Raw genomic sequence first — 25017 nt, 5'->3', positions numbered from 1 at the left:
GACTTTTATGCAGGAAAAGCATCATTTTTCATCTTTGGGTCACAAATAACTGAAATGAGTTGATCTCAGATATTTTTTGTTGCTAAAAGAGGTTAAATTACTCACTGTCCATTTGAAAATGATACTTTCAAATTGGTTTACAGTGTGTTGTCTGGATTACTGAGAAGAGCAGGGGATATTTTACAGCGTTCAGAGTTTCTGGCATTAGCAGATGGTGGAAGGAATGAGAGGCTGGTGGACCAATCAGTTCTAACAGTTTTATCCTGTTGAGTAAAGCTGAAGAGAAAACATCTGCCCTGTGACAGGAAGCAGCAGGTTTTATGTGAAGTATGGTCGTAATTCTGACAAACACTCGCAGTAACAATGCTGCCAGGCAGACTCTACCAAATGCAGACTCATAGCTTGGTGATAGACACGTGAGCTGTCCAGGATGCACCCCACCTCCTGCCCAGTGCATGCTGGGAAAGGCTGTACGCTCACACCCAGCTGTTAGCCTGCCACCAGAGGTGCTCCTCTAAACCTGCTTAGAACTTCAGTTCCTGCTGCTGCTGCTGCTGCTATGACTTTTTAAATGTAATGAGTGGATGGATTAAGTAATTGTGGGGGCACACTTTAGCTTAATGGCACGAAATATTAAAAAGGGAAACTTACCGTTGCTTGCACACTGTTCTGTGTGAGGGGAAATTATGAAGCATTTTATCCCCGATACCTGCCGAGCTCTGTAATGAACCAATAAGTGGCTGAGGAAAAATGGTAGGAGGGAGGACTGGAGTGTAGGGGAGGGAAGAAATGAGGTGAAGGGGGGGAGGGGAACGCTGTAGCGGTACAAGTTGGCTTGGGTGTTGTTTTTGCAGTGCATAGAAGCAACAAGCAAACATCCCCCACCTCCTCCATGTCCCGGTCTCCACCACACCCGCTCATTCATGCATGCTAAGATCCACCGCTGCATCGGCCACGCAATGTGAAAATTATAGTCACTTTATTGGGTTTTTTTTTTATGTTGTTCATCAGAAAGTAAGCTTCCTATTTGTATTTTTTAGCTTTTAGCACCCAGGGAGACGGATACAGAGATGGAGGCTAAAAATGTAGCAGGTGGCTAATTCCCTTGTCTTGAAACATCTGCTGGGAGTGACTGGTTAGCCGGCCACCTGAATGGGTTGCTGACTGAGTGGCTAACCGCTGACTGGCTGGTGTAGGGAAAGGTTCTCCGGCCTGTTGGCTGGCTGATTTCTAGCTGGCTGGATGGCAGCTGCTGCTGTTCAAACAGAGTTGCATCTGCTGGGCCCTTTGTTCTAACACACACTCGTACACACACACACACACACAGACTCACACTCACTCAATGACTCCAAGTGTGTGTTGGAAAAGAAAGAAGTTCTTTTGTTTGGAAGTAAAATGGAGGTCGGGGGAGGGTTTGGGGGGAGTGCTAATGTGAAGTGTGTGTGTGTGTTTGGGAGTGTGTGAGTGCAAATAAGTTTTTTTTCCATCTGGGGTGTGTTTAATTTCTTGGTGGTTACAACTGAGTAAGTTGCTAAATTTGCCAGTTAATCTGGTGCACCTCTGTCCAACAGCTAATAGGGCTGCTTAAATGTTCCAACACATTAGTTTGGACGATATATCTGAAGAGAGCAAAGTGCTTTGGAGAAACTACGTCTTATCGTCTTTATTACAAAGCACAGCCACGAGCTTATGGACTCGATTTATCCACATGAAATGTTGGTCTCACCAACAGCCGTGTGTCCAGATAACTGTCAAAGGAATTTGAAGCAAACGTTAGAAATGACACAAAAATGTGAATTAAATAATGTGAATTAGGCTTGTCAGTGCTTACTTCTTTGGAGCAAAGAAACTAGGGTGTGCAGTGTTGTCAGAGGGTGACGATATGTTGCATGGCTGTAATAAACTGCATAGAACAAGCTGGAAATGCTTTTTTTTTGCCAACCATTGAAGTAAACTAGAAGAATTAGAAGAAACAAACTGAACTTTGAGAGAACTCTTCAGGAATTGTTTAAATCGGGGAGGTTGTAATTAATTCTTTCTTGTCAGTTGAAATTGAACATGTTTTATGCTGTTCAGAGACTAATCAGCTGATGCTGTGTCAGAACTTACTGGGAAAAGGTGTTTGCATTGCCCCCTGTATGAAAACTGCATCACAGTTAAAACATCACCAGTAATATTCACGAGGATCATGTACAACAACAATAAGTACTGTGTTTTGTGTTAAGTGTCATGGCACCGTATATGCCAGTTTCAGTCATCTGCATCCCATCATTATCCCAGTAGGTAAACTGGAGCAGTCATGTTGTTGTAGCAGATTTACCTTTTTTTTATTACAATTTATTCATAAACAACACATGAAGACTAAATGCTTTCAAATTAGCAATACAGGCTGCATCTGTGAAGTCATTAGTTGACAGTTATGGAAAGTTAGAGAAATTTCAAGCTGCAGAAATGATAATCAATCACTTGATTTGAAGCATACAGCAGCCCTTATGAACACCTGCACTAACTCCAGTGTTTTTTTTCTCTTCTTATTCTCTTCCTCATCTTCCCCACCCTCTCCCTGTCCCTCCAGGAACCTTAATGAGGACCATGGAGTAGAAAGCTTCAAATTAGCAGCTATCTGATTAGCTCCTCACTGCACAACACACCTCCCTCCATCCAGTCCCCTCCATCTGTGGGCCCCCCACCCAGCCATGGCGGACCCAGGGATGTTGAGCTTATTCGGGGACGATGCAGGGCTGTTCTCAGATGGATTAGATGGTTTAGGAGACTGCTTTCCTCAGCAGCCAGCCCCTGGCCAGTCCAACCCTTTAGCCCAGCAGACTAATCCCTCTCTGAACCATGAGCACCAGGGAAATAGGGGTTACCACCAGGGGATGATCCATGGTGCTGGGCCTAGCCCAGGGCAGGCGAAAATGGGGCAAATGTACGACCACGGCCCCTACACAGGCTATGATCAGTCTGGTGCCCCCGGAGGACGGATGATGGCCCAGAACGGACCCAGCCAGGGGCCGCCAAATGTGAACACGGCCATGAATGGCATGGCCTCCCACTACCATAATAACCCAGCTAACTCTAGCAACCCCCACCATGGGTACCAGGGTGATGCTGGGGGAGGAGGAGGTGGGGGTGGAGTTTGGGGCCAGCAACAGCAGAACAGATCAGCTTATCAGCAGGCTCCGGCACAACCAGGGGGCGCCCCCAACCAGATGGGAGGCTACCAGATGTCTCAAGGCAACTATGGTGGGATGCAAGGTCCACCTACATCCAATGCAGCTCGCATGAACCAACACTACCCTCCACAGAGCATGGCGCCCCCTCCTGCTCAGGACCCATCTCACTACTTGGGACACGTTGGAATGACGGGGACCCAGATGAGACACCCTCAGCCTCAGCAACAGCCCCAGGGTTACCCCAACATGGGCCACACACCCCGATACCCACACTCCCCCTCTCGACAGCCTCCACACCCCCACCAGCACCAACAGGGCATGGGGGGATTTGGGGGTGCTCAGTATTCTGGCTATCAGGCCCAATATGGAGCCATGGGACCCGGGATGGGCCAGGGTGCTAATGCTAATGTCAATGCTAACACCAGCCAGGCCATGGGACCAGGGCAGCTTGGCCAGAGGTTTACCCAGGGATCAGGAACAGCACCGGGGCAACAGGGGCAGCGATACCCCCCTGGACCGCCACACCAAACCCAACCCCTTCAGACCCATTCTGCCCCGATGCAGCAGCAGGCAGGGCAGCAGAGCCAGCCTATGCACCCCCTAAACCACCCCCAGCACCCTCAGAATCTGCCCCAGCCCCAAAACCAAGCCCAGTCCCACCTTGCCCCCCCAGCTCAGGGATCTTACCCCTCCCCTTCATCCATGTCCCCCATGCGGGTTTTGGGAACACCAACCCCTCCTCCACAACAGGGCAGACCCCCTAGCGCAGGACTAGCTGGGCCCCCAGAGGTTGCAGGATACACTGCCCTGCAGTCTCCACCCAATGCTATGGCCCATCCACAGAGAACTCCCCAGACCCCTCTCTCTGCCCCACACCCCCAACACCAGCAGACCCACAACATGCCTCCAAATGCAGGGCAGATGTATCCTGGTATGGGGCCGCAGCGTGGTCCACAAATGGGACCAAACAGGCCTCAGCTCCAGCAACAGCAAGGTAAGCAGCAGACAGTCATTCCCCTGCTGTGTTTTTTTTTTTTTTTTGGTCCAGGTTTCATTTTGATCACTTTATTGACACCCATTAAAGGAAAAATTACATTTTTAACACAAACATATACAAAATAACACAGAAATGGAAAGTTAGACCAATTCTAGTATTGAAAAAAAAATAGAGGATGGATTTCTTGACATTTGTTGTTAATACCCTGCATGTAGTATCTAAATACAGAGCAGAGCTGGTAGAGTTACTTTGGATAAGACAGATGGTTGTGAACATGACACCATGTCGCTTCCGATGTGAAGTCGTCTTTACACTGTTGCTGTTACAGCAGTGGAAGTAAAAAGAGAGTAAGGGAATATTTATGAGCATTATACATATTTGAAGAAGAAAAACATATTCTCACATTCTCAGAGAGGTCAGGTCACAGGGTCGGATGATGTAGCCTCCCATGAACAGTATAAGAAGCAGTTCAGAAACTTCTACATCCAACTTTTTCCATGGTCTGTTAGGCTGCAATTTTTTTTCTACATATTAGCCAGTGTATTTGAGCAAGCTTCAATTGAACTCAAGTTGCTTTTGTTTGTTTTGTTTTTGCTCTGAACTTAGTTGTAATTACACTGTCTAATACCTGTAGAACTATAATAATCTTATAATGTCTGGTAATAATCTTAAAGTAATCATGCTGCAGCCAGCTAGTGTATCTTACTGTCATACTAGACATTTTTACTAGATTTGGTGACCACCAAATGTTGTGTCCTGGCTAAATTTAAATATCTTCGTGGTGGACGGTGGGTACAACACATTGTACAGTTAGTAATGATACGCTCCCGTCTCTTCTCCCAGGGCCTCACGAAGCTCCAGTCAGTCAGGGGGGAGACCAGCGTCTGCTCCAGGCCCAGCAGCAGGCCTCTCGAAGCGGGCAGCCCTTGCAGCCTGCTCCCATGGGTTTCCAGGGTCCGCCCGTTGGTCAGCATGGAGCGCCGGCCCAGAACCAGGGCTTAGCTCCACAGGGCCAGAGCGCTCAGACGCAGCACGCACATCTGCCCCCACACCCCCACCACCTGCAGAGCACGCCCCCTCCCTCCAACCAGGTCTCTCACCCATGGGCACCTCCGCCCGCCACCTCCCACCCACTCTCCTCACCCCCTCTTACCCCACAGAAAGTGCCTCACATACAGGTGAGTCTCCGTCAAACAAACTCTTTGATGTGGTATCAGCGCTGTGTGTGTGTGAGTGTGAGAGAGATCAAGACTATGTGCATTTGTTTTCATGTGTGGGTGTATTTCATGTGAATGTTTATTTTTCATGTGGGTGGGGGAATGTGTGTGTTTGGAGTGCAAGGGAAGTGTGTGGTGTGTGTGTGTGCATAAGTGTGTGTGTTCATGACATTTGAGAACACAGCGGTGCATTGGGCACTGGTTCAGTGGGGTTTTGTGTGTGCGTTTGTTCATATCAGTGTGTTCTTTTGCCTTTTGTGGGCCGTGTGTGTGCTTGTATTTCCGTGTGTGTGTGTGTGTGTGCGGGGAAATGGATTTTTGCAGCTGTTTGTTTCCTGTGAACTGCATATCCTGAGACACGTGTGCAACACATACACACAAACACACAGTCACACGCATGCACGCACACGTGCACACATGTACAGAGGCGCCACCAGCATAATCTCTCCTCCCTCTTGCTCCCACTCTCCCCCTCCTCTGTAGAGGAAACCTCCCTTCCTGTCCCTCCCTCCTCCCCGTCTCCTCTCTTTCCGCTCTCTCTCTCTCTGCTTGTCTGTCTGTCTGTCTGTCTGTCTGTCTCGCTGTTTGTCTTATCCATTTCAGGGGTGTCATCACTAACTTAATGTTGTGTAGCCGGATGTTCAGAGAGACAGTTTGGAGAACAGGGAGACAACTGAGGAGGAGAAAAAAGCAAAAAGCTGGGGGGTGATTAAGAGTTTGGGGGAGGGGAGACACACTAAGAGTAAAGAAGTGGGAAAACAAGCAAAGATCTCAAGAGAGGGAGTCCAGGATCTCAAGCGAAGTGCAGAGGAGGCGGGGGGGGAGGCTGGTGGGAAGAGGTTAGCACTTCTCAATGGCAACCACCATGTTTGTGTGTATGTGAGCGTGCAGCATCGCCGCTGCCTGTGTCACGTGCCCTCGCCTTCCATTAGCTTGTTTTGTTGCTCAAAGCCCCCTTTCTCCACTGACCCATTCACACACAATAGCAGCCCTGTGGCCACACACCCACAGATCTAGTCCCCTTTTTCTCTTCACACTGCTCCCCTCCCCTCGCTTACTACTCCCCACCTCCGAGCCTGCGTCGCTGTGTTCTGTGGTTGACATTTCAGCCGTCACACTTAATTTATCCAGCACTCCTGACCTAGATGCCAGGTTGACTGGTGAGCCCCGTTCCTTGCCTGGGTGCGCTGCATGTGCCATCCCGACTTTAGCTGCAGGCCCGGCAGCCCCCGTCATTATACACACACACACATACACCGATAGTGTGGTCAGAAATGGGGTGGCGAATGTGCCTTGGGAAATAGGATAGCTTAACTAGAGGACTACTTAGAGTGGTGTGTGTATGTCTGTGGCACAGGAAGGGAGTTCTGTCTGTGTGCGCCTCATAATGCACTTGTTAGAAAGAGCCACACACACACACCAAGCAGGTCAGTCAGTCATGATGACTGTATGTCTGGTACTCTAAGCTCCATCTGTTCAGTAAGCATGGTTATTACACATGCACGCACACACATGCACGCGTGCCTTCGTCAGCAGCTCAAGGTCACAGCTCTGGCAGAGTGCTGCGCTGTGACCTTTATTCTACATCTCACACACACACACACATACACTACGTTGCGTGCAGCACTCTAGTTGACATATAACATGCCTGTCTCGCCCCTCCCCCCGTGCTCATGCGAGCTGCTATACCATCAAGCTCACAGAGGTTCTATAGCTTTGAGGAAATGCCTTCTCTAATGTTTGTGCAGATTTCAACAAATGCAAATCGTTCGGCACCAGATAACAGACTGCTCGGTTTTCTTCAATATATTCAATCATGAATTCATCACGTTAGTTGTGTGCATTGTGTGAGAAATGCATCCACACATATTAAACACACTAGCACAAATGTTTTTTTCAGATTCTCTCTCGGTTTCTTTAAAGTTCAGGTTTAACCCATGTGAACAATATGATCACAACTGATGTTGAGCAAATTAAGTGAAAATCACGTCTGGATTTCCAGTGCACATCAGTTAGGCTACACCCCTGTTCTGAATGCTGATGTGTTTTACTCTAATAGACTGATGAGGCTGACAGACAACTCCTTCTTTGCATTTTTGATTTAAAAAAAGCCCCCACCTCACCTGGCTGAGGTATCTTTAGTGTCTAACAAAGAGGAGTTTCCATGTGTAGATACCACAATGTAGATTTTTTTCCCCTTTTAATCATTGACAAGTGACACAGTCAGAACAGTAGCTTGAATTTTTAGCTGATTCCTGAAGAGATTGGAGCTTTCAAAGTGAGCACTGGCTACCTGCACAAAGATCTGTGTTTTTTTTTCTCTTATGATGCGTTTTTGGACATGAGGGGTTATGCCACTTCCCAGCAGTGGATGCTTGATAGGCATACAACGAGGCAGCATCACGATATGAGCATTAAATCAATACAGACTACACCCTACTACAACTGTGCAAACACTGGCGAACGCTTTACTTGTACGCTGTCTGTTCCTAGATTTCAAACTGGCCCAACATGGCGGCTCATTTTGAAAGTTTCAGTTAATAAAATCAGTTTACAAAACAATTTTCTGAAAACGGTTGAGGAGAGAAATGAGCAATGCAGCTGCTGGACCTTTGTTCATTTTAGTTTGAAGCCTGTTAAGTTTTTTGGGAGTTTCCGAAGGCGGCGAGTGACGGCTCGACTGATTTGCATGAAGTAGCCTAGACCTCAACTTTATGCAAATGAAGAGCAGCAAACGTGATAACACCAGCTCTCAAAACACAACCTGCTGTTACCAGAATGCATTGCAGGACTGCTTACATGAACAACAAAATACAAAACCCTAACCAGCTTTTCTAGCACACTATAAATTATATGCCTATTAAATAAAGTTTTACTTTGATGTTCAAAGTTAAAACCAACTTCTGTTTGACAGCTAATGGGCAACTACTAATGCCTAAAACAATCAATAAAAGCATATTAAGAAATGAATGTGGACATGAAGTTATGGTGAGGATTATGAGATGTTTTTGCTCTGGCGCTTAAATGCCACCTCAGTGTTCTTATGAATCCCTCCATAATTACTTGCAGAGATGGAAGGCATTTTTAATCACACCTTGACCTTGGGCTGGGTATCAAGAACCAGTTTGGAATTGGAATGCCTTTCAAATAAGAATTGTGGATTTGTGGGGAAACATGGCTTTTCAGTCTACCTCGGTGTGAAACATGTCTGACCAAAACTAGTGCTTAATAGTGCAGCCAAGCTCCACAAAGGACAGTCGTCACTCTGCAAAAATGATTTCACTCAAGGGAGGAAGTCCGTCTGACATTACAAAGCATTTACTGGCAGCATGCTAATGAGTGAACTTTCAGCTTCTACGATATAAGACAGAGAATAATCAGATCTTTTTTTTTTTTTTTTTAACCGAGAGTCACAAAATATCACAAATAGGCAGCCAGAACTGAAACATTTTTTCCATTCATCATATGGTTTGTCACTTAAATATGACTAGAATCAGATGCTTATCAAATCAGCCTCTTGTATGAGAATGTGTATGCAGTAGGAAGTGGCAAAACAAATACGGACCAGAGCCGAAGTCAAAGCAAACAGGTCTGGTCTTGTTGGATGGCTCTTCATACAGTAGATGAGTGTGACTATCCACACTGCAGATGGCAGCTGTCAGTTTTGGATGGATGGGTGGACAGAGCGAGGGGAGAAGCTGAACGATGAGAACAGGATTTCCTTTCGCTTCATCCTCGGGGAGTCTTAAGTGTTTCTGCCTGGTAGATTTAACCCTTCACGTCGCTCTCCTTCCAGCTGCACCTCCCTCCCATCGGCTTCTTCACCACCATCACTCCCCTCCATCCTCCTCTTAACTTATGAGAGATGAAACTCTTCATCTCTTCCAAATCTTTAATGATATTTTGTCGGTATTCTTTTGTGGATGATTTGATTTTGTTTGATTTAAATCTCATTTGGAATTGGTTGTCAAAGGTGCTTCAATAGAGAACAATGAAATCTTCCATTGTTGGTGGGGAACCGGATTTAAACCAGTACAAGTGAGCACAGCAGCGAGCTAAATTCACCCTGCAGAACACCAAACCTGACGCAGCACTCAGGCGTGTGTGCGATTGTTTGTGTACACACTGTGTGTGTCTCCATTGTCATTGGCGTGATTGATTATCTAGGAAGCTTGGCAGGAGGACAGATTTATCTCTTGGCACTGCATCCCCCTCGCCATCTCTCTCTCTCTCTGTCTCTCTGTGACTGTCTCTCTATCCCTCTCTCTTCTCGAACCCCCTCCTCCCCCTTATTTGTGTGTCTAAATGGCTCAGTTTACGTGTATGTCAGCAGGTGTTTGTGTGCACGTGTGCAGAGGTTTGTGTGATGTGTGACCTTGCAGCAGTTCGGTCGCTATGTGTGTTGCATTAGCATTCTCCTGATGGAAGTGGACTTTCAGTGAAAGCACCCCAACTCTTTCCTTCTCCACGCGAACGAGCTCTGCTAAGTGTGTACGCACAGAACGGAGCTGCTGCTGTGGCGTTTTGCTGTAAACTTGCTGATGCTCACACACGCACACAACTCATTGACACACGCAAAAGTGCACACGTGTGTTACACATGCACACACACACACATACTCTCAAAGGCATAGTCGCTCTCGCTCTCGTATGACACACACACACATACTCCCTCGCTGCGCCTTTTTGAAGTATGGAGATAATTTATTCGTGTCATGATGCCTGATTTCCCATCTGCTACTGGGACCCTGAGCAGCTGGAGAGAGAGAAAGGGGGAGGGAGGTAGGGATGGAAGAGAGGGAGAGGGAGGAGAGGCAGCTGGAGAGGCTCCCAACAGCTGGTAACCAGTTTCCTGTCACAGAAAGCTTACTTGGGAGCAAAGAGGAGGAGGTGGAGGGAGCAAGGAGATAGGGTTTAAGTCTGCAGGAGAGCAAAGGAGGAGGAAAAATGAGGTACCAGCCAGTTTGTTTACTAAGGTTAGTCTGCTGGAGGAGGAGGCAGGAGGGGGGCGGAAACTGTAGCAACAGGGAGCCAAGGAGAGGGAGGAGGTGGCAGCCAGGCACATGCATGGATGGATGGATGGATCCTTCTTCTCCCTCTGCTCTGTGGTCTGCTGCCATTACTGACAGATTCAACCCCCACCCGGCAGAAAGTGTATCAGTATTGACTGACAGGGCTGGTACAGGAGGACCGGTGTTGAAGCAAAACATCAGCGGACACATTTTATGGCACATGTGACTGATCCATATTTTATGTGATTTATTTTGAAGGTGAAATAATTAACTGAGCTGTCAGTTATTAGAAAATTAATCATGAGCAAGTTTGATTGTTCATCAAGCATTAGATTTTTATTTTTTTTTAGCAACAGTGATTAAAAAAAAAAGACATTCTCTTATTCAAGTATTTACAGCTTAAATACTTGTTTGTTGTCATGATATATTTTCCCCTGTATTGTTCTTAAAATATATTGTGCCCCACTCTGTTTAGGTCTTAGCCTACATAAGTGCCAGACTCAGACTCAGAGCCTATATACTTGCATTTATATCATCAAACTGATAGTTAGCGGTACTGATTTAAGCCGCTTTGCTGGATTTCTCCATGTATTTAAAACAATTGCGCCATAAAAGCAGACCAGATCATGTTGGAATTAAAGCTGGTCAATGTTGAACAACAGTTACTTTGACTGAAATTAATTCAATGCAGGAAAGCGAGAGGACATCGAAACCGATTGAGCCTACACACGGATTAGCAGAGCTATGAAAATGAGAAAACCACATATGACTACACATGACAAAATAATGGATATTGCATTTGCATCATAGCAAGCCGGATACAATCATACCCTGTTACATTTGTTTTAAAGAAGAATTAGATTTGCACAACTCAATATGCTCTATAAACACATCATTTTACTACCGAGTGGACCAGTTGTTGTGGTCGGTTTCGCTTTGGCATTACATTTCTGGGAGGTGCACGTCAGGCTGCAAGTCTGCAAGACCAGATTTCATAGGCCAAACTACAGTCATTATTTACAGCCCAAATGTAATGTAGGTTTGCAACAAAGGCTAATCTTAATTGCTGATAAATTATTTTTCTTCCAATTAATGGTTTGACTATACAGAGTTATACATTTGAAAAAAAAAAAATCCCAGACACCAAGGAGATGCTATCACACTACTTGTTTTATCTGATATTTTCATTATAATTACTTAAAATAGAAATACAAAGCACAGTTTGGTATATTTAGTGCTTTCTGTCCTGCTACTTGACCAACACGTGTTTTCGATTGTTTGTTAAAAATGTTTTCCTGCTGCAAGTGGCTGTTAGTTTTGTATGTGGAGATGTGAAAGATGCACGATTTATATATATATATTGGTAACATTCATTGTAATTTAATAACTAAATAACTTGAATAACCAAAAGTTTTCCTTCACCCTCCAGCATTCCCCCACGGACCCGTCAGGTGATGCCTCAATGATGGTTCCTGACAGGCCAACGGTCGGCACCGGAGCCCCCGGCCAGCCTATCAGCACAGAGAAGCCCAGCGACCAGGAGACCAAGCCAAAAAAGAAGAAGAAGAAGAAAGCTAAAGCAGGGGATGGAGAAGAAGAAGAGGGAGGGAAGAAGGCAGTGAGGGAAAGTGGAGAGGAAGACATAAAGTCCGAATTTCCCGGAATAGGAAGCGATGCAGGTGAACAGGTTACTGGCACAGGAGCAGCAGAGGGAAGTTCACCGCCGGTGGAGGAGAAGAAAAAGCGGAAAAAGAAACCAAAGGAGAAGGCAGAGGGCAAGGAGCCCAAAGAGCCCAAGACCCCGAAGACGCCCAAAACACCCAAAACACCGAAGACCCCCAAAGAGCCCAAGGAGCCCAAGGAGAAGAAAGCCAAGAGCTCCACACCCAAGGCCAAGACTCCCAAGAAAACCAGGTAGGAGCAGCATTATATTACATATTACTCACTGTGTGTGTGTGTGTGTGTGTTTAGTTGTATCAGTGTCGAAAACCAGGTGTCAACTTCCAGGTGAAATGAGTCACTTCCTCATCAGCTGGGTTTTTAACACTTATGGTTATAAGACTTGGTGACCAAAGAGTCCCAGAGATGTATTTGGCACCATTAACCACCAAGTGGAAGTGTGATGTTTTCACTTTCACACACACACACATACACACACACACACACTCACACACGTACACTTTCTGGTAAATATTCCAAGTGAGGTATAAATGTGTACATTTCAACATCACTTATCAGAGGACTCTTAGTACATGTACACATATAAACAGAAGCTCGTACACAGACACACAGTAGAACCATCACTCATGTGACCAATCAGGGGGAACCAAAAGGGTCACAACCTTTGAGCTGTGAACTGCCACACACTGTGTTTATATGAGTGTGAGTTAGTGATCACAGGGCTTAGTGAAGCGTAGAGCACGGGCCGCGAGACAGACGGATCTGAGGATCAATCACATTTTCTTCTACAGATACTGATCAACAGGGTTGAAACCTCTGTCATTGCAGCTTCGCAGGTCAGGTGGAAAGTCAGTATCCTGTCTGTTTACCTACTGGAAATGTCACCAGCACTCTGTGTGTGTGACAGTTGATCCTATTGAAGGCTCACAAAACATATATTTTCCGTTTCTGTTCTTAATGCATTTTCTAGAGTAGCTGTGCACTGCTAACCATTACTCAAGCAGGAGTAAAGGGTGCATTTTGTGGGATTATTTTCTAGTGATTCTAGTGAGGATTTCTCCGAGCAGGAGGGTGTAGGTTCAGGTCTCAGGTACTTTACCTACTGTGCAGTCTAATGTGTATCATTGTGTCAATGGATTGCTGCCTATTTGACTACTTATTGAGAGTTTTAGGGTCGAACCTGAAGGTCAAAGCGGTCTGCATTTCAACTTGTATGCCATATGATTCTTTTCTTTTCTATGACCAGTTGTCTGAGCAGTTTTGCATTTATTTGAAACTTTGCTGTAGAGAAAAGGCAAGAAATGTGAGGAGGTGGCATACAATAAAGGCTCAAAATAAGCTGCAGTGTGTGTTCATGGTAATAAATGAACACCGTGCAACAGTGTGGCTCACTGGTGTGTTTTGAACAATAGAGCTTTAAGTAGCAATAAGATATCGCCATTCTTTGAATTTACATCCCATACTCGTCAATAGAATAGAATCATAGTTGTTTTGGTTGTTCTTATGATAACATTGCATACATTATTCTTTTACATCTTACTGTTAAACACATTTTCTTCCACTTATTGTATGTGTTACTTATTTATGTTCCATTTTCTGCATGTGGCTATGCAAGGAGAGCGATGACATGTGCTTCAACTTCCTGAGCAGAATATAGACTAGTTTAATCTATGCTCTAGTACTTATCAGTGTTTGTCGATATCACCTTCACTTCACTTTGTTTACACTGTGCTTTCTGGTCTTATCCCTGCCTTCTCACACTCTTCCTCTCTGGCTTTATCATATATCTCTCTTTTAGCTTTTTGTCTGCAGCGCTTGCTCAGGTCTCGCTGTTTTCTAACATTTGCAGCTTCTCCTGATGTCGATGCTTTTCTCACTTTGTTCCTCGCAATCTGTCAGATCAGAGCGCCGAGGGCATTTGTGTATGAGAGACTCAGCGGTGGTTTCATTGTGAAGGTGGAAACTTGATCGGACTGAGGAATGTGTCAGGACGGCCCCCATCTCTCTCTCCCCCTCTGTCCCTCAGTCTCTCCCCGTCTCTCCCTTTCCTCTCGGCCCCTTTTATCCCAAGGAAGAGGGAGGGCCAAAGCAGCAGGCAGGGGTCAGCGCTGGGGGAGGTGTGTGTGCGTATGCATGCACCGGCCACTGGAATAGAGTCTGGGGGTGGAGAACTGAGGTGGGTGGGGGGGGCTGGTGTTTTGTGTGTGCATGCATGTGCTGGGGGAGGGGTCTTTAGTAATCTTTGTGGCAGAAAATGGCGTCTAATGATAATGAAGGCCATGCTGCTGACCACTCCACAGCCACAACTCTGTGTGTATGTGTGTGTGTGCACGAGGGCAGAGGAAATGTGGGGGTGGGGGAGTCTGTTCCTAGCCCCCCCCCCCCCTTTGAATGCGAGTGTGTATGCGCGTGTGTGTGTGTGTTGTGTGTGTGTGTTGGTAAACGAGCTCTTATCTGTTGTCAGGCTTTCCTCCATCTTGAGTGGCGGCCTGGAGCTCCCAGGTTAATTTAGCATAATAATGGCTGCCGGCCATTCACTGCTACTCTAAAATGGTGGACCTTTACAATCACCCAACTATCTTCTCTTTTATTCTTTCTTCTCCTTTCCCCTCCCTCCAATCCCACCTCTTCCTGACGAAGAGGAGTGTATCCTTTCATCTTTTCCTCTCCACCGCCCTCCCTGTCTTCACTCCTCCTTTCTGCCTGTCTTTCTAATTCAAGCCAAAGACTGAGGAGTGAAGTTGTCTTGAGCAAAGACTTTAAGCAAGGCAGCATTAAATCGCCATATTTCTGAGTGAAGTTTGGCACGGCTCTCTTGAAGTTAAACTCTTCATTAAAGTGGTTTCCACACCTGCGTGCACTGATTGATGTAGACTTTGCGTTGGTATGCATTGTTTCGACATGTTGCATTGTCCCTCGTATCGAACACACACTTTGTGACCTTGTGCTTTGAACAGAACATAGCAGCAGAGTATAGCAGCTACTTACAGACTGGCTGCCGTACCGTGTCAGTAAATGCTCCTGAGGTCTTCTGTGTATTGCCTGAGTTTGTTGTCTTCCTGCCCCGAGCGCAGTGGGCGGACGTCGCACAGGATTTCTGGAGGATTTGGAACTTCCCACTGCGTTTGAACACTACCATCCTCCAAAGTCTGGCGATGATGAATTATAAAGGTGTGGATAACAGGGAATCTCCTTGCACAGCGTTTCCTCCAAACAAGCATTCGTTTTGTTTTCCTGGTGCTTGTGCGGACACAAATTTTGGGGTGCACATGGATGTTTGGACCAGACAGCAGATGAGGATGATGTCTCATTGACTTGAAGAGATGGCTCATGGGGCATTCTCCATAGAAATGTCACAGTACGTCTGTGGGGGTTTTATTAGGTATGTTTTTAATAAGGCTGCTCCCGGTCAAAGATTTTCCTATCCAACTAATAATCAGTAGTTAAGGTCATTAGTTGATTAGTCATCGCTTATTTATAATATTAATTGCATCAGAAAGCTAATTGAGTTCGAGGGCCCAGAAGAAAGAATATTTTAGGTAACGTTGTAAATACTCTGCTGCTATACATAAAAATACAAAACTGCTGCTAATATCAAGCTTTTAAAAGATGCATTTTCCAAGTGTACACACATAGTGAGCCGCTCTGATGCCAACAAAAGCGGCAAACATTCTGAATGTGTCAGGTAAACGAACAAGGAGATTGTCTTCGCATTTTGTTGAAGGAGGCATTTGAAAGAGGATCTAGATCTGCCACATATTAATCAGCTAAATATCTTTTATTCTTTAGAATAGCAAACTCCACCTTTAAGTCTAATAGCACATATTTGTCTAGGCTCTAAAGCATCAGAGGGAATTTTCATGCTAAGTGACCAACATTAGGCTGCGTAGATGATTCAAATAAAAAGCTATGTTTGAGTTTGATGAATGATCGGTGAATGTTTCCCACAGAGTTTGCATGTCCTCTTTACATTGTTCTCCTTCACCCTGTCAGTGATCCCACACTTTGGTTTTGCTGCTCGATGTGTGAAATTTCTGCTTAATAACTGTAGAGACCAGCTCTGTACACCATGATGTCTGTAACTGACTGTGGAGTTTGAGTTTTTTTTTTTTCCTTTAACTGATCAACCAATTAAAATGTGTTCAACTAAAACTCTTCTCATTGATTTACGTTTCATGAACTGTTAGGGGGCAGCCTGAGTTTTTAATGAAATTACATAATCTCAAGGCTACAACGTTTAATAGCCGCTGCATTTAAACTGGTTCTTCTATGTGTTGCTTTTCTATTGGCATGATTTCCTCGTCAAATCGGATAAATGTTACTGTTAGATTTGTACTTTCCTGGCTTATTGAAACCTAGCTCATTTAACAAGCATTAAAAAAAATCAAAAGTCAAAAACTTCTCACTTGGTGTATGGAAAATCCACTTTAAAGGCCACTAGCAGATATGTTCCATTGCATTTTAGGGGATTTATGTGAAATTTCCACCAGTAAGTGGAGAAACAAGCCTGAGAACTTGAAGAGTTTTTCTTGTGGCCCGTACCACGCTGCAGAATGTTTCTCTCGGCTCCGTGTATTTGCATCTCTCTTTGAACAAATAAACCACCACAGAGCCGACTGAAGCCTTCACTAAATTGGCGTAACCAGGATGTTCTGGTAACTCTTTGAACACGGGCTGTTTCTCGGTTTCCACTCCCTTTTATTTGCAGATTTGTGGCATTGTCAAAAAGTCGTGCGTTGATACAGAGGTAGTTTTAGAACAAGAGGGGTTACCAATGATTTACATGCCAGCATTATGCTACATGTTTAAAACTGAAGGATTTGTTTGCCTGTGTGTGTGTATAAGTTCAACATACCACAAATATCTTTACCTGGCTGTAGGCTAGCCTGTTCTTTGGCCTGTATTTAGTTATATTTTGCATTAAGTGCTGGCTGTTTTGATGAATATTTTTATACATTGTTTCATATGATTCAAACTAAACTGATTCCTGGAAATATATTATTGGTTAATACTCGGTAAGACCACATTCCACTATTTCCGGTTTGTAGTTCCTTTCGGACATGAGCATGCTGATCACTTTTATGTAAAAGTTGTGATGACAATCTCACTAGATTGGACCTGGTAACACTTTCATATTGAGTTGTGTAAAGTGAGTTATGGAAGGCTTTTTCCACATTTTAGCACCAGTATTCATGCAAATCACCACAAACTCTTTCCCCTGAGTTTGCTTAAACTCTGCAGCATGAGACAACAGCAGAATCCACATAAGGGTCTCAAAAGCAAGAAGGCTGTCCGCCTGTGAAACAGCTGCACCGGTAGCTCCATTAATTGCTTGTAACTATAAATTATCCCCAACATGGAGAGAGGATCAGTCTGGGTCGGGATCCAACAGGTGTTAAACATGGAGTCGCAGTTTAGTTTGTTGCTTCTGGTTGTTTTTAGATGTCTTTCCACTGAATTTATTAAAAACCTGTAGTAATAGACATTAGCAGAATCCAGAGACTGTTACACGTGTTTACACATGTGGACCAACAGCACAAACTTCATTAATCAGCTCTAATATTAAATTATCCTAGAAATTGAGATGGGATTGATGAGAATCTAACAGCAAGTCGCACTGTTCTTTTGCTGTTGGTTCATTAGTAGTTAGATTATCATCACCCATGTGCAGACTGTCTTTAAGATTGATCAAGCCACATATGTCATGTCAAAACATACATCTAAAGGCTTGACGCAGATTGCTTCAGTTTGGTTTAAAGTTAACATGCACTCCACAAGCCGTTCTTCAACGGCAAGGGTAGTTTGTGCGGGCCAACTTGCTTTTAATGAACAGGCAAAAAAGGCACATCAGAGGCGTTCACTGCTGGTGGTTTCGGCTGTCGAGGATGGTATTTGTGCGTGTGGGCGATACAGAGACAATCAGGTGGTTTACTTGTCCACTCAGCTCACTCCTCTCCTTTGACCTTGCCTTCTCTCTCCATCCTCCTCTTCTCTCGCTCGAGCTCCCTCTCTCCGTCTACCTCTCTCAGAGGAAGTACATCTATAAATAACACCGCTCTCCGCTGCCACACCCTTCCCTCAGTGTGTGTCTGTGTGTGTAGGGGTGATTTGTTTGCAGTACACACAAAGAGAAGTCAGACATGCATGCAGGCACCTTGGTTTGTGCGTGTCTGCAGGCGTGTGTGCAAATACAGCACTTTCTGAACGCGCATCGAAAGGTGTGTGTGTGTGTGTGTGTTGCTTTCTGGCCTTTAGGTGTGTATTTTTGTTGTTTCATGTTTTTTGGGCTGTGTGCATGGGGGTTCAGCGGTATGACTCATCACAGCAGCAGGTGTCCCTTACACCCCACCCTTTACCGTTTTTTGTCTTCCTTTTTCAGTTTATCTGTTGTTTTACTCCACCGTTCTGCTTCCTGTCTTTCCTTTATCCCACACTGAAAGGAGCATCGCAGCTCAGTGCTCACGCACGCACGCGCACACGTACACACACACACACACACACACACACACACACACACACACACACACACACACACGCACAAGCACCCACCCCACAGCTGGCCAGCATGTGTGAATGCCATGCTTTAAGCCCAGGAGTATATAGCAGAGTGAGCGAGAGGCATTGAGGAGGGAGAGGGAGGAGCTTATATACACCTGGACAGGACAAGCTATATGTGGACATGTTTAATATCATGATTGGCATGCCGCTTTTGCAGTTCGACTCTGATTTAAGTCAGTTTTATCAGCATTTTCCAGCAACACGATTACATCAGCAGCCACCTCACTCGCCGTCAGAGCCGCCTTACAGAAGCCTGACTTCTGTCCAGGTCCGTGTTTTTTGAAGACTGGTGCAATGTTTCACTTTCAGACTAAATGAAGATAATTAAATGAAATTTATCCCGATAGGGTTTTGGTTGAGTAAGCTGTTTGATTGAGTTGGCAGCTCAACAACAGCCTTTTTAATATGACAAAGTTCACTTTGTTTTGATTATATCCTTCAGGGGTTTAATTCTTGACACTGTAACTTGTGAATGCAATCCATTTGCCACCTCAAACATAATGCAGTTGCCAAAATGGTGAAACACGAATGAATTGTGGATGGATAAATTAAAATTGGAATTGTTCACAGACAGATGGGATTTATATCAACAGGACACACAGTTTTTGGTTTGGTATGGACCTCAGATTTAGAGTCACAGCTCACAAATTGTGCTCACCTTTTACGACACTGTATCGTTATTTTTATTAACTGATAAATGAAATGCACTGTTTTGGCTTCCTCTCTGTGTCCCTCACTCTGGTCCAATGTCCTTCACGCAACAATATCTGATTTCATAACTAACAGCCAAAATACACTGAAAGCTATTGTTTGCGCAGAGGGACGGATTAGCGAGCCATGTTTGGAAGGTGAGGTAGAAGATGTTCATGAAACTGTAAGAAACGCCGCAATCTTCACCCAGAACGCCCAGCTTCCCTGTCACACTGAATATGTCAAAATAATTCACCTGTTGGTGTCTGTGCACCCAGAACTAGTTTGCTTGGCTAAGGCTATTACCAAGATGCTTGCTGTGCCTCTTAGCCTGTGGCTAATGCTGTCAGTAATACCTGTTACATCTTCCCAAAGTAGGGTTTATTTTAACAGTCTGCTCTAACGGCCAGACACGTCTCTCTCTCGCAGAGACACAACCCACAAAAACTGAACAAGAATCACAGCCATCGCCATCTTAGTGGGCAATAAAAAATAATAGAGTGAAAGAAAAACAAAAAACAGTGGACATAATCAATCCCACAGTGAACAGAGGAGAACAGAATTACAAGATGCTCTGACATCATCATCACTTTTGTTTAATTTTTTACATATTCAGTTGTAGTGATCAATTACTATTGATCACTGTAACTATTAATGAAGTTGGAAATATTGGTTATCATTCTTGATTAATTGCAAATTATCCATATCAGACCCGGTAAAACCATATTGGTTGAGTGATCACTTCAACACATTTGTATTTTAAGCACCAACAATAATTTGCTCTTGATATTTGAAGCACCCGTACTTGAGGCATAATACAAAAACATGCTGCTTAGAATCATAAGAATGGTAAGATAAAATGCATTTACAATCAAAATTAAAAAACTAACAAAACAAAGTTGATTTAGGGCAGTTGTTTGTTGTCACACAAGTGGATTCATTCGCACGGCTAAAGCATTTGCAGAGAACTGAACCGGAGAGAGAATAAGAGGCAGAGACGGATGGCTGGAGGAGAGAGTTTTAGAGTTAAAACAAGACGAGTGAAGAGATGGACCGAGCAGAAAGAGCCGGAGAGAGGTGATTGAGAAGTGAGGCCATGAAGAAGAAGCTTGGAGGAAGAGAAGGGAAAAGGCAGCCAAGTGGAGAAGTGTGTGCGTGTGCGTGCATGTGTGCGTGTGTGGCCAGATGGCTCCAGCGTGTGGCGACCAGCCAGAGGAACAGGTGCAGGTCACATGACCAGCCGTTACCACGGAGATGGTGATTGCTCTTGGCGTGAGGATGAAAGGAGAAGGGCCCCAGGGACAGAGGGGGTGAGGATGGAGAGGGGGGAGAGAGAGGGGGAGAGAGCAGGAGGGAGGGAGGGAGGCACAGAGCAGGAGAGGGGACGAGCCTCATAGGCACAGAGCAGGAGAGAGAGAGAGAGATCCAGGCATACAGTGCTGCAGAGGACAGCTGTTGTACACAATCTTATTGTGAGTTAGCACAACAAATACTTGCCTTCTTGTGGTTAAAAAAAAAGAATTATTTTATTTTCAAATCAATCAACATGTTGTCATCTGTGCTGCACAGTTGGATTCACATAGTCACTTTAATCCAGTTCCATGTTTGCAAATTAGCCGTATCCGCTAATCCCCAATGCTAACGAATCTCTTATGAAACCGTTTTAGCTGTACTCATTCTTCCTTAGTAGCAAAGAGCAGTGTGGAAAACAGTGGCCCTGTTTTTTGGTTCCTGTTAAAGTGACAAACAGCACTGGTGGCAGATTACAGCTGTAGCCAATCAAAGTTCATTCCACAAGTAACTTTTATAGGCAGCAACAAGCTGTAACAAAACTTTACTGTTGTCTGGGGGGAAGTGCTGTTTGTACTTGGCCATAGATTGTTTGTGGAGTAAATCAAGCACCACTTTCGCTGCTGCAGAATGACATGTAACCAGGGATTTCAGTTTTTTCCCTTTATCTTTTCACAGTTTTTTGTAGATGTTTCAAATAGGGATGTCTCAATTATGCTTTTTATTCACCCCAGATCCAAGTCCAGTCATTCAGTATTTAGTGTCTGCAGATACTTTTTTTGACAATAGATTCATAGTATTGTAGATTAGCTGTACTACCAGAGGAGGTACGCAGTTCTGTGAGAGCATTGTAGGCCTTTAGCTAGCAAAGGGGCACCAAGTCTTCTGTGAAGGTTAATGACCTCCAACCAGCGCCCATTTATTAAAACAAGTCTGGATCAGTTTGGACATTGCTCTTATGTCCCAATCACACATTTAACTGCTCCCTTTGCAAACTGTATCACGTGTCTGTGGCTTTGCCAGCAATGTCATCCCATGACCAATTAAAAAGTGTGGTGAATTTATATTGTCAGTCAATGAATTATTGATTGATATTGCTGCTCATGTTAAATAAATTATTCAAACATGTGTTGCAGTCGATTGGGCTCAGTTTCTTTTGACCCCGATGCTGATTGAAGGATCGGGCTCAGGACATCCCTAATGTCAAATAAGTATCTGAAAAGGTCAAAGTGGACCACTGTCAATTCTAAGTGGATTTTGGAAAGTGTGAAGTTGTTGGACTGATACCAATGTATATTGCTATTGAATTTCCTTAATCTTTTGGAAGACATAAAAATTCAGCATTAGCAAGGAATTAATGGGATCTGAAAGCCAGGCGTCGATCCACCTTGTCGGCAGTCAAAATATAATTTCAGGATGTCTAAGGATCAATTCATGGTTTCTGTGTTGTTCATACAGCAGACGATCCGCATGGCCCTTATATTGAACACAAGAGAAATACGTGGCAGTTTTTACAGCACATATTAGCAACACGCAGATTGAGCTGTAGCACCGTGTCAGTGAATATTCCTGAGGTGTGTTGAGCTCAGTGGGGGGTAATTCTTGAGAATTTAGAGCTTCCCACTGTGTTGGCACTGCTGATGGAAAGCACGTCCAAATCAAAGAACTTTCAAAGTCCAGCAACCACCATTTTAACTGTAACTTATTTAAGAATTAAATTTTAAGGTGTGGATAATGAAGACTCTCCTTGTGTTCTCTATACAAGTATTTGTTTTTAGCACCACTTGTGTTCCTGGTGCTTGCTTGCAGTCTGTACAGTCCGTGTGGTCACAGATTTTGGGCTGCAAGCGGACGTTGCAGAGGGGTCTGTGTGGACCTTCAGGGAGTTGCGTGCATGACAAAGTTTCCCTTGTGTACCATTGCTGATATGTGAATGTGGAAAGCACGAGTTAGATGAAACCTAAACAGATTTGAAAGTATTTGCTTTGATTTTCATAACGGATTTGAATGTAATAGGATGTTATTGATCCTCAAAGAGCTTCCTGTTAAACACCAGTGACCCGAGAAAGGCGGCTACTCGGACTATCAGTGTTTCCCTGATGGCAATCAGAGAGCATTGTGGGAGTTAGGCTAGCAAAGGGCCACCAAGAGAAAGTGCCCTGTGATGCTTAATGGCTATCGGGGAGAGCTTTGAGTTGTTGGTGAGCTGAAATGATGAGGATAGTATGAGTTAGTGGCTGATTGTTTATGCCAGTAGAGTTGTCCATGTGATGTGGCATAAGCTGTTGGACTGGTTTACGTCATGTGACCGTGCCGACTGTCTATCAGGAAAGACGTTTAAAATTTGAATCTCTAGTCCGATGCAGCACTGACGTATGTGGCAGTGGCAGGTTATCCCAACATTTTAGGTGAATTCAAATCAGCCTTCGTTCAGCAGTCCAGTGGTTCCAGCAGCGGTTGAAAGTGCGTCACGAGACCTCGGGTCTGCTGCTGGAAGTGGTATAAATGAGAGCGATTGTGTGAGAGACAGAAGAGGGATGCTGAGTGTCCTCTCACCTCTGTGGTGTGAATGCACACTCACAGATAGAGCCAGCTCCTCTTTCTTTCCATGCCAGAGATTAGAGGAAGCCTGGGGGCCTCTCAGCCCCTCCCCCTGTGCTCAGTGTCTGCCTGTCTCTCTCTCCTCCCCCCTCCTCCCTCCTGGTGTCTCTCTCTCCGGGCCCCCCTCTCTCCTCCTCTCTGGGCCTGTATCTCTCCATCTCGCCTCCTCTCTCCCTATGCCTCCATGCAGTCTTTCATCATATTAACCCCCTGTGTGCCAGAGCCCGAGGCACACTAATGATTTCTAAATGGGTAAATCAAACATGGCGATCGCCCTGGGACAGACGGGGGCGCACACACACGTGAACGCTTGGTAGTCTGTAAAAGACTTTGAGGAATGGGTTTGTGTTGTGTGCAGCCACTTTCTATCTTAATCTTAAGGTTTTTTTCTCTCTCTTCCTGCAGCAGTAAAAAGGTGGAGTCGGAGGGCGGGGCTAGCGCTGCTAAGAAGGATTCTAAGAGGAAGAGAGAGTCATCAGTCAGTGATGACGTGGAGGTGAAGTCTCCACCCCCCTCTCCTCCTGAAGAAGAAGATGATGATGGTGTGCAGGTAGGAGAAACCACAGCAGTATTTTTGACGCTCGTTTCAACTTTCCAGGCCTCCAACATAACTCCCGAACAAGCCACGGCCGATAGAGCGCACCAGGGTGGCCCAACAAAAAACAAAAAGCAGAAGGCCATAAAAGCTCTGCAGATCCCTCAGTGTCACGGCCTGTAGAGATAGAAGGCACCGAGCCAGTAGGCATCTGCTGTTTGTGTTGTAAACCAGCCTTGTTGACAGACCAAGCAGACAAGCCCCCTGTCAAGTTCACATCGCACACATCAGCAACTTTTCAGCTGCTGCATACATTTTTTGATAATGTATCTGCATGTATCTTTTCGACTGCTGGTTTGGTTACAGTAACATTTAAAGGAAGCAACATTCACGTTTGTGTGTGCCATGTACAGAGTAGCATCTGGCTTTTAACTGCATCAAGAGTCGTGGCTCTGATTCAAATGGGAAAGCTGCACGTCCCCTTTAACCTGGTCTTTACAGTAATTTTTTCCATACTGTTATAATATGGAAACATGTTGAGCCCAACAAATTGGATGATGTTTTCTTCAAAGTCAATATGGATAACATGCAAGACCATATGGAACAGAATAATGAATAATGAAAATGAGGTCTGTTTCTCGGCCACTCCAAGCACACACAGCCCTGTAGTTTCCTCTCTCCACCACTGAGTTGATATGAAGTAATACAACAGTATACAATATGCTGTTATTTAAATGTTGACAATTCCTTTTTGTATGGTGATGCTTTAAAATTAGTGAGTGAATTTTTAATGAGCAAAGCAACAAACCATCTAATAAGAATTTCTGGAAGGGCTACCAAACCGTTGCCAATGAACACTAAACACTGACCTGATTTTTTCCTCCCATTTTAACAATCAGAAGCGTCGCTCCAGCCGTCAGGTGAAGAGGAAGAGGTACACAGAGGATCTGGAGTTTAGGATCTCTGACGATGATGACAGCGGAGACGACTCTCCAGCACCAAAATCCCCATCGTCCTCATCACAGCAACAGGTAGAAAGCAGTTTGTTATTTTATGTATAGTGTGACTCACAGGGCGTAGGCTGCAGGTATAGGCCTGCTATCGGCCGCTCACGTCAGGCATTCTGCTTCCGCTATCTGCGTGTGTTAACTGTTTTTTAAAATCCACTTCACTGTGGGAAACTGCAACAACAATTACTGTGCTAGCAACATACCACACTGAGAATTTTGAGTTTTGCTGAGGATTTGGATTGTGTAAGGCAG

General features: G+C 44.9%; 1 protein-coding gene across 1 annotated transcript in view; it reads left to right on the top strand.

The window, feature by feature from the left end:
* chd7 (chromodomain helicase DNA binding protein 7) overlaps positions 1-24786 on the top strand; it is a gene marked incomplete at its 3' end in the record, with an annotated part of 41468 nt that extends 16682 nt beyond the window's left edge. Inside the window, exons 2-6 of the mRNA XM_008293053.1 lie at positions 2576-4170; positions 5017-5351; positions 11831-12315; positions 23626-23770; positions 24655-24786. Coding sequence (XP_008291275.1) covers positions 2697-4170; positions 5017-5351; positions 11831-12315; positions 23626-23770; positions 24655-24786 — 2571 coding nt within the window. The remainder of the gene's footprint in view (positions 1-2575; positions 4171-5016; positions 5352-11830; positions 12316-23625; positions 23771-24654) is intronic.
* Between the last annotated feature and the right edge of the window lie 231 nt (positions 24787-25017).

Source organism: Stegastes partitus, unplaced genomic scaffold (genome assembly GCF_000690725.1).
Source record: "Stegastes partitus isolate 25-593 unplaced genomic scaffold, Stegastes_partitus-1.0.2 Scaffold854, whole genome shotgun sequence".
In the NCBI taxonomy this organism is placed as follows: Eukaryota; Metazoa; Chordata; class Actinopteri; family Pomacentridae; genus Stegastes; species Stegastes partitus.
This window is presented reverse-complemented; position numbering and strand designations above follow the sequence as displayed.